We start from the raw sequence: 10,754 nt of genomic DNA, 5'->3' as shown, positions 1-10,754 counted from the left end.
AATCTGACAGTCTTGAGCGCAAGGCGAATCAATTAAACGAAAGAATCCACATTTTCAGCATAGATAACTGCCTCAAGACGACAATTTTCACATGACAAAGAGAGGCCCATTCAGAGTCCTTCAAAGGCCTGACAGGTCAAGAAAAGAAGTCTGAAACAAAAGCACCTTATAACCATCATCTCTTCTCTTTTAGTTGTCAGATCAACTTTGCTAGTCCTGCTGGTGAAATGGCATTCGCCTCCCCGCCTGCCACAAGGTGCTTCTTCATATCCTGTCAAAGGAATCTTTTATACTATTTGCTCGGTATTAACATGTCACATTTATTGATCAGACCTTTCATACAGCCACAGCATGCCAGCCCTGAGCACAAGCCCTTTGATGCCACGATGACATTCCAAACCACATAATGCACATAATGCAGATATTAAATTGCACTTAATGCAAAACTGTGTCTACATGCGCAGCAGGTAGGCCGAGTCAAATGTTTCATATCCTGTGATGGTGCTGTCATCTGGGTAAACGTTCTTAAGTATGCTGTCTGACAGTAAGAGACTTCACATAGATAGATAGATAGATAGATAGATAGATAGATAGATAGATAGATAGATAGATAGATAGATAGATAGATAGATAGATAGATAGATAGATAGATAGATAGATAGATAATCATAAACCATACATTGGGTACTACTAGTACATTTCCTCCTCGTTGCGGTTGCACTCAATATTTCACCTTTCATACCTCCAGCATAAAGCTTTACTATTATACCAAGTTCATCTTTATCGTAAATAATTATAAAGGAACACTATGGGTACGTCTCAATCAGCTCCCTGTTTCAGTATTCAGAACACTGACCAGGGACTCGACCATTTTACGGGCTCCCTTAATCACAAAACCCTTCCAGAGGTTTCAAGCAACTGCTCCCCAAAGAAAAATCCCACAACGAACGACAAAAACCAGTGAGCATACTCGATGCTTATTATGATCCCTTACTAGAAATTCTGTCATATTTTGCAAAGCTTCTCAACTCAAAACAATGCCTGATGAACTCTCAGCCAACTTCATCGATAACTTTATATTTGTTGTAGTTTGCACGTGATTATTTTATCAACTCAATATACATTTGAGTCTAACGACTTTCAAGTGTTTCATGATTTAAAAGATCCACAATCTAGCCTATAATTTAACATGACGTACCATGACAGAAACACATATTTACATTTGTGGCATTTAGCAGATGCACTTGTCCAAGGTGATGTACAAAAATGCTTTGAGTCTTTATCAATGAATAAATCTACACTGGTACAATAGATTACAAACTTAAGGTAAATAAGACTCTTGAACAAAGCAATCTTTGAAAGTGCTAATTTAAGTGTTTCAGTAAGAGGTAGGACTTCAACCGTCGCTTGAAGATAGCCAGGGACTCTGCTGTTCGGACATCTAGGGGAAGTTCATTCCACCACCAGAACAAAGAGGATCCTTGATGTATTATTACCGTATGATAAAGCTAAAACCTTTATCTGACGTATAAATCTTGTGTTTTATATGTTTGGGTTTTTGCAGTGAATGATGAGAAAATTGGAAGGTTCACTCTGCCTGTTGTTGCTAAACGACAGTGCTGTTGATTGAAAATGTAGGTATGTACTTATGTTTTAAAATTTAGTCATCAGTGTGCCGATGTACACTAAACCAGACCGATGCCCAAACTTCTGTTCCTAATAAACTGACCTATGTAGCTGATTGAGATCCACCCTGCTGAGAGGATTAAAAAAAAATAAATGACATCATTTCCAAGTGAAAGATACATATTATAAGATACAGACATGTCAGCACCAGCCTGTCAACATTTATTTTTATCCTAGTACTGTTTTATTCCATGAGTGTAGACAGACAAACAAACAGAGGCGAAGAATTTCAAAAGAAATGAATGCAATAACATTGCATTTGCAAAGAAATGGTGTAACAGCAGAGCAATAACGAAACAGATGTGGACCAAACAAGAGTTGTCTTGTAGTAAACTTAAAAAACAGGGAGTAACGTAGAGGTTCAAGACAACACTCGAACAATATATTCAGCTCCTTAATGAAAACTCAGCAGCCGAGTGTCTAGACAGCGAGTGACACTTGGCATAGCAGTGCAGCTTCACCTTTTAACCTTACAAGGTCACAACAATCAAACTGTGACTGTCTGAGCGATAGTAATGCATTAGGTTTTGCGTGTCGTAGTGTTATAGACACCTTACCTGAGTTGGTTGAAGCTAAGATCAAGTCGCTTTGCAGAGCTTCCATAATTGGCTGCAAGGAACTCTGGGATGAGCTCACAATCATGTCCGATATAGGACACCTTTAATTCAAGAATTACAAAAAGTTGCAATAAGACAAAGCGAAGAGAATTTGATTTAGAGTCCATATAACCTTTCGCTGCTTTTTAGTGATAGATTTTTAGTATTTAGACTTTCATCAATAGTTATAGATTCCTGATCACTGCTGTACCTGGAAGCTCATCTGCAATCTCATGATGCTCTTATGAGCCGAATATTGTTACTGCTGCCTTTTCTATGAACATGTCACTTCTTATTTCTTCAAAGCAGTGGAAATTAGTTTATTTGTTCTTAGAAGAAAAAAAAACAAGCCATGTTGCACTAGAGAAACAGCATAAAGTATGCAATGCCAAAACGTCTCTTCTTCTACTCACCTGAGTTCCATTCACAACAACCCCTGTCTCGGTGTGTGCCATTCCAGCTCTCTGACAGCACTGAAACGTGTACTATATTAAAAGCACCCCTGCTACAAACCTGCTCTTTTACACTTTCCCTAGTCGAAACTTTCCGAATTGTTACTTTGTTGTTGATGTTGTTGATTCTTTGCTTCTCGGCAGCTAACGTTTCTAACGTACTTCTTCCGCATGCCCGGAGTCAGCTGATCTGAGAAGGAAGCGCGCGCCAGCGTTCAAGTCACAAAGCAGCCTCGTGCGTGTTCATGCGCTACAGTTTATCACGTGTTGTGCATGCGGACAGGGACAGGGACATCTGTCCACAGAGAAAGCAATGTCTTTTGGACAAATATGCGGTGGGTTGAAAATACAGTGTGCCCTGCTACAGGAGTGGCTGCAGTAGACCAAGCATGAGGCAAAGTATGAGAGCTCTGCCTACAAGAGTCAGACTATCATTCTACAGACTTCAGTTTTGCATGAGGTTTTGAAGAGCTAAATATAGACAAAAACATTATAATTAATAGCTATATTTCAGCGACAGTTTAAATTACACCAGGATTACCAGTTACTGTTGTTGGTGGTGGTGGTGGTGGTGGTGGTGCTGGTGGTGGTGGTGCCTGGGCATCCTGACAGATGTGTATTTATATGAGAAGTTTGAACTTGTTGAGACATTTGGTTTCTCTTTACAATAAAAACAGTGTGTGTGTGTGTGTGTGTGTGTGTGTGTGTGTGTGTGTGTGTGTGTGTGTGTGTGTGTGTGTGTGTGTGTGTGTGTGTGTTTTACCAAAACTAAATAGGACCAATTATATGACAATACACACACTAATCAAATGTTCTATTCTATCAATATGAGAAACTGTGTATTGTTGCTCTAACACACAAACAAGACTTGACTATGAACACCAACAACTTGTTTTACCACTAAATAGGTTTGGATCCAAAGAAAGTTGAGTTTTGTGTTTTGTAGATGTCAGTGGTTGTTTAGAGGCTCTTTCGAATAATGGTTTCATCATCAATTCTGCTGAGTACCAGGATATTTCACAACAAAACTTTGTTGTCGAATCTACTTCTACCAGATTCAGACCCAACACAACACTTCCAACCAAATCAGAACCCTTCCAGATCAACATAGAAACTGTAAACGTGTTTTTTCAATATTGATCTCAGGGTCTGGATTTGCCCCTTACTGAGAATCTATTTTGTATTGAACAGCGAAATTTACCTGCATCCAGAATGACAGCTATAAAGAAGGCTGAAATATTTTGCATTTAGTGTGTTGCATGTTTTCAACCTATAGGGAGTGATCCAGAGTTTTATTTTTTTCCAGGACATAAAACTCTTAATAAAGCATCAATTCCAATGTTGCCAAATATTTTAAAGCCAGTGTTTTGTATGGGGAACTAATTAAAAAACTTTTGAAAAATGTTAACATTTTGATTGTCTTATAATGTTTGTTTTTATACGCCTTTTTTTCATAAAGGACTTTGGTTCAGGATCCAGATATTTGGTTATTTATATGCCGATTACCTCTCCTCTGTTTTTATGATCCTTTCAAGATGTATAGTCTGGTGCTGGATGCTAGCCCCGCCTCTTCACTGTAGGTGTCTGGTCACGTGCTCTTGAGCGTCACTTGGCTCCTCCCACAGGCGGAAGTGCCGGAGTGCGCACACAGCAGAAAAGAGTGCAGGCTGCGCTGCGGGTTACGAGCCGCCCGCATTACAGTGGTAAAAGGAGAAGCTTAATGATCCAACTTAACCTTAGTAAGTTTGTCTAAATGTATAGTTCATTTTTGGGAATATAAATCTATTATTAAAGAGAAAGAAAAGGATTTTTATATGTTAAAAAAAAGTTGTTTTTTATGATTGTTTCCTTTCGGAGCACTGTAGCCTTATAATATCAGGTAATGTGCTTCATTGTTAGTTGTTTTTTTAAGGATTTGTTTCCTTGTATTTTCGTGTAACGTATTTTACATAGTGTTATCTATTAGTAAACGCTCCGATTTGAAGATCTTTTCAGGAAAGTGAGAATAATTCACTCGTGAGGGAAAAAAAAGAAACAAACCTTGAACTCGGTATCACGAATTTACTTTAAATAAATTCAATTTATAATTAGCTTTATGTTCAAGCAAAATATATATATATATATATATATATATAGAAATAAAAAATCACCCAGGTTTAATCGATCTTATGACCCTTAAACACTAATACACGGGTTTACATCTATTGTCCCGCAATCTGACCAATCAGATTCATTTCAAACTTTCCTTCACATTTGCATATGGAAATCTTTCACCTTTTCGCTTTATTCCGCGTGTCCGCGTGATCAAGTCCACTCTACTCGCCGCTGCAAATAGTTATATTTAGATGAAGAGAGAGAAAAGAAAGGGTGAGAGAGAGAGACCGATTCATAAACATGTCACCGACGTGAAATATATGGAAACGTTTAAAACTTTCTATTTAAATATCATGAATTATGGCCTTGAAAAATGTGTTCCCATTTAAGGGTAATACCGAGTATTTGGTGTCTGCTTCAGAAGCCCATTCGTCATGCAGACAATAAAGAGAGTTTTTGCCTGGCGCTGGAAATTTATGGCTGCCCTTCTCTGCCCTAATAACTCACGCAGTGTGTCCCACAGTGACAGACCCTGCAGAAGAACAGCAGCCCTGTTATCCATCACACACATCTCTGCATGCTGAGCTGCGAGCTTCTCCTCAGCCGCACTTTAAATGCCCGAGAGGAGGGGAGCCATCTGAACGCTTGGGTTTTAGTGTTTTCTGATGCGAAATGAATTTTCTAATCCAAATCTAGAAAATACACACACACTCTATGTATATTAAATTTGATCCATTTGTGTTTGAAATAACAAAAAAAATATGCTTTAGTAAATTTTATATATATATATATATATATATATATAAAATAAAAATAAATATAAATAACTACACACTTACCGTCCCATTTAACTTTGATGTCGAAAATTTGTGATTTGTAAATAAAGTAATTTCATGATTTAAATTCTATTTAAACTTGAATTATTTAAAATTATGAAATTTAAATTCACCTGCTTTAGATATAATTTATAGATATAAAAAATATACATATATAGAATTCGATAAAAGTTCATTTTAATGCACTGAATGAAGTGGAAAGAGTTTTTACATTGAAGACAAAAAAAAGAGGGACTTTTACAGAAAATACGCATTTATTATTCATTGCTTATAATTATTTATTTGGTTTTGAAGGATTATCTGAAGGCTTCGCTTGAAGGCTGTCCACTCCAGGTTTTCTTGCTCTCCGAGATGACCTGTCAACCGGATTAACGCCGAAAAGAGATTAATGGCGGGGGCGGGTTGCAATAATAATCGTTTTGTTTGATGTGACAACTTTGATAGGCGTTGATTTACTTACAAACTGATAGGCTTTTAATTGAGCGCCTCCATCCAGTGGGAGATGAAAGACGCAGCGCATTGAAAAGCTGCCCGGAGCCTCAGCCCTGATTAGCGCAATCAGCGGTGAAGAGGTCAGAGCCTTTTCTCTCCCCCGAAAAACTCTCGAGTACTCTCACACTTTCTCTTCCTCAAAAATACACCCTCCTCCTTTCTGCCGAACGTTTTGATCATTTTGTTGCATGCATACATATAAAACTTCAGGCCCATTTTTTTCCTTTTATTACATTCCAACTGATACAGTGCCTCAGGTGACATGCATGTAATTATTATCTGCGAGTTCAAAATTCAGGTACGCGTTCATCTGTACAAAAAAAAATAAATGGAGGTAATATACCCGAAAGCGGAAGACTTGTGTAACTGTATACTGAAGCAAAAGAAAGGCGTGCATTTCCCCTCACTGTGCACCTGGATGAAAACAGGCCTGGTGCTGTTCCTCTTCTCAGTACTCAAGAACATCACACAATCAAACTCTCTGATCCAAAAGCAATTTATTACAGAAGTATATATGTTACAACAAATCCATACAAATAAATAAAAATAAAGGAAACCCTATTTTAAGCGCAAATTACGATCTAACAAACAGTTTGTGATTTTTACAGCAACACAAACACCTTATTAGTGTCTCTTTTTTTTTCCAAAAACATTTTTTTCAAAAATATCAAGTGTTTGAACAATCCACACCAAATTTCCTCGAATGTAAACAAACAAATGATGCAATATAACAAAGTTTGAGATTTAAAAAAATACTTGGTGCATTTTAGTTATACTTACTCTGGTTCGGTAAGGAGTAAATATAAACACGCTTGAATTCCATCTGTTTTTTCTCTCCCCGCAATCTGGTTTTGCATTTCCTCTCTTCCAAAGCGGAATAAGACAAGAGCACTGTGCCGCTCGTATTATGTCTCTGTACCAAGGTGCTTCTTTTTCATTTGCCCTTTTCTCAGTCACCCGCAGCTTGTAATCAGCTACAAGAGCTGACATAAATCAGCAACAGGATTGACAGCGACTGACAAATAGCTGATTGATTGCGGTCGAGCAGAATTGACAGTTGACTGAGGGGTTGGGATAGAAATAGAAGGGCGGTGTATATTATGCTGAAAACATGTGACATTCCCATCCCTCTATCACTGCATTGGTCTGCTCCTGTCAACGCGTGTCTGATTGGGGAATTCAAACACCATGCGTTGATCTTCTGGTACACACCTGACTACCTGTCAAAAGCGCAATGCAGGGAGACAGCGTTTTAGAAACGTGAGTGAGACGCACAACATTTAAGGTGTTTTTTTTTTATTTTTTTTTTATTATTATTATAAATTAATAAATTCTACAAGAGAAATGTATAACACTACAGCTCCAACCAGTGCGAGGAGCGAGATATTTGTTTATTATTTTGAAGGTATTTAGAAAACTTACACACCTGGTTGTTTTGAAGCAAACCTATGGTTAATATTTTGATTTCAGCAAATAGATATAAACAAATAAACAAATAAATAACCATAGGATGTAATACGAGGTGTGTTTCTATTTTAGCCTTAAAAGAAATAAAGGCGAGCGCGGCCGCGGGTTTTGAAAGTGCGGCGTGGACAAGAAGCAAACTATTTTCCAGACTCTCCACCCCCAAGCTGTCAAAATAGAGGCGCTGGAGAAAGGAGAACGTCACATCCCCTTGACCCTCCAATCACCTCGGGGTCCCATTTGATTGGAAGGCGGCAAGGGCTTTAATCTCAGACTAATTCAGTTGCTTTTGAAGTGAAAATTTCGGCCAGTTCTCGGGCTGGGAGGAGTAGCGCGTGGAGCTGCGGAAGGAGGAAGAGCAGAACGCGCAATGCCTGTGGTGTCACGCGCAGCTACGGATCGGCGATAAGCCTCGCGCTGTGCGGCTGCTTTCCGCCACGAGCGAACGGATTATACGCGTTGGTCTATATTCTTTTTTTTTTTTTTTTTTTTTCTCCTCCCGAAGAAGATCGCTTCTAAATAGTTACTGATGCATAGGACGAGCGAAACGCCAACCGAATAAATGAGAATTGGGTCATGAGCACATCGCCCTCTGCTACTGCTTTAAGAAATAGCGATACCGATCTAGCCTGGGAAAGCTGCAGTTCTCGGAATAACAGCTCAGCGAGCATCAACAAGCCTTTCCTCCATCCCGTCCCTCCAACGGACCCTTTACGGCAAGCCAAGCGACTTCCCATCAAGGTTCTGAAAATGCTGACGGCACGCACGGGACACATTTTGCACCCGGAGTATCTCCAACCTTTACCTTCTACTCCGGTTAGTCCAATCGAGGTAAGACATGAATTCTTTATTGATTTAATCAGATGGTTTTATTTCTATATAAATAAATATATTGGCACGCGCTGTAGGAAAATGGCTTCTCTATTCTTAATTACAGACTACAATAATACATCGTGTCTTTATTGCATATTTGTTGTTGGGTTTATATCGATTTCAGTTTTATATCTGCTCGTTCCAGAAATATATTCCTGACACAGTCAGTTTTCCATTTGACTCCGTGCTCCTCGATACCTCGCACTTTATTTTCCGATAATAAATAAATAAATAAATACAACACAAACATGGGCTGTAGTTCAGGATATGAGGCTGTTGTGCGTTCTGTAATATGCGTGTATTTATTGCGATCACAATATGTCGGTATTTAATTTGTCTGGTTTTTTTTTTGGGTTTTTTTTGTTCATTCTTGCAGCTAGACGCGAAGAAAAGTCCGCTGGCTCTTCTTGCGCAAACGTGTTCTCAGATCGGGAAACCGGACCCTCCGCCTTCATCCAAACTCTCCTCGGTTACATCGAACGGATCTAGCGAGAAGGAGACAAAGTCCGGTCCTTTAAAACTGAGCGACATCGGCGTGGAAGATAAATCGAGCTTCAAGCCGTACTCCAAACCAGGAGATAAGAAGGACTCGTCCTCTGGGGTTTCGAGCGGGGAGAAATCTGGTTTCCGTGTGCCGAGCGCCACCTGCCAGCCGTTCACTCCCGGCACCGGCAGCCCGAATTCCAGCACTTCAGCTTCCCCGATGCCGTCCGAGGCCAAAGGAGAGAGGGATGAAAAGAAAGACGCTGACTGTAATAAAACCTGCAGCACGGACGGCTCTGGAGCTACTGGCGTGAGCCACAGCAGGATAAGCGTGAGCTGTGCTGGAATTAACGTGGAGGTCAGCCAGCACCAGGAGAGCACGTCTGGATCCAAGGCCGCTACCTCGGAATCGTCGTCGGTGTCTTGCGCTTCCTCTGCAGCTGTGCTGGGCTCCGGACTTGTGGCACCCGTTTCTCCGTACAAACCTGGACAGACCGTTTTCCCTTTACCCCCCGCCGGTATGACCTACCCAGGAAGTTTAGCCGGGGCCTACGCGGGCTACCCGCAGCACTTCTTGCCCCACGGCGGAAGTCTGGTGAACGCGCAGTTTGGCGCAAGCAAAGCCGGTTCGAGCCCATTAGCCGGGGCTTCTCCACCGTCCATCATGTCTGCCAGCCTTTGTAGAGACCCGTACTGCTTGAGTTATCACTGTGCCAGTCACTTAGCGGGCGCGGCCGGTGCCTCGTGCACGCACGACTCAGCCGCTGCGGCCCTCAAGTCCGGATATCCGCTCATGTACCCGACGCACCCTTTGCACGGCGTGCACTCCACGCCACCGTCTTTCGGCGGACACCCTTTGTACCCGTATGGCTTCATGCTCCCTAACGACCCGTTGCCTCACGTGTGCAACTGGGTGTCGGCGAACGGGCCGTGCGACAAGCGCTTCTCGTCCTCAGAGGAACTGCTTAACCATCTGCGGACGCATACAGCCTTCACCGGCGCCGAAAAGTTGATCTCGGGTTACCCGAGCTCGTCATCCCTCGCCAGCGCAGCCGCCGCGGCCATGGCGTGCCACATGCACATGCCGCCGTCCGGAGCGCCTGGAAGTCCCGGGACGCTCGCGCTGAGGAGCCCGCATCACGCGCTCGGACTAAGCAGTCGCTATCATCCGTACTCGAAGAGCCCGTTGCCTACTCCCGGTGCCCCGGTTCCCGTCCCCGCAGCCACCGGCCCTTATTATTCTCCATATGCACTGTACGGCCAGAGACTCACCACAGCGTCAGCTCTCGGCTATCAGTAAAACGGACTCCAAAATTTAGAGCTTATAAAGATTCGAAATATAAAGACTTTTCTATCAACGCGCCACTGAAGGACTGGATCCGTGGACTCCACTGTATTTATTTATGTCAGCTTAAAGCGGACAATAATACATAAAGGAAAAAACTATTTGAGCAAACTCAGAAGTGCATTATGTTTAAATCTCAGTAGGTAAAAGTGAAACACATGTTAGAGTACTAATAAAATAGGGGTTCTTCAGTTCAACATTCATTTGAAATTGCTATGATTGTATATTGTTCGTTCTTATTTAATGTCTCATTGGAAAAAAGGAAATAATTTACATTTGCATGTTTTGTTTTGTTTTGTTTTTTTTTTTAGCCCAAATTGTCCGCATCATTTTAAATTGCCGTTATTTTTCAGGCGTATACCATGGAGAGAGAATTGGTATTTTTTTGTATGTATTCTGGAAAAAAAAAATAAGAAACAATTCTGTTCCATAA

At 41.0% G+C, this 10,754-nt stretch overlaps 2 protein-coding genes across 2 annotated transcripts in view; one reads left to right on the top strand and one right to left on the bottom strand.

Moving 5' to 3' along the window:
- Window positions 1–2,965, bottom strand: part of lrmda (leucine rich melanocyte differentiation associated) — a 255,668-nt gene extending 252,703 nt beyond the window's left edge. Inside the window, exons 1-2 of the mRNA XM_083539321.1 lie at window positions 2,696–2,965; window positions 2,244–2,344 (exon numbers count right to left, since the gene is read on the bottom strand). Coding sequence (XP_083395447.1) covers window positions 2,244–2,344; window positions 2,696–2,737 — 143 coding nt within the window. The 5' untranslated portion in view covers window positions 2,738–2,965. The remainder of the gene's footprint in view (window positions 1–2,243; window positions 2,345–2,695) is intronic.
- A 4,307-nt stretch (window positions 2,966–7,272) lies between these two features.
- znf503 (zinc finger protein 503) lies at window positions 7,273–10,754 on the top strand. The gene is made up of 3 exons (XM_083539011.1): window positions 7,273–7,416; window positions 7,696–8,451; window positions 8,870–10,754. Exons 2-3 carry the CDS (start codon window positions 8,197–8,199, stop codon window positions 10,274–10,276), a joined length of 1,662 nt encoding a protein of 553 aa, XP_083395137.1. The 5' UTR covers window positions 7,273–7,416; window positions 7,696–8,196; the 3' UTR covers window positions 10,277–10,754.

This window comes from Silurus aristotelis (assembly GCF_946808225.1).
Source record: "Silurus aristotelis genome assembly, chromosome: 4".
NCBI lineage: Eukaryota > Metazoa > Chordata > Actinopteri > Siluriformes > Siluridae > Silurus > Silurus aristotelis.
This window is presented reverse-complemented; position numbering and strand designations above follow the sequence as displayed.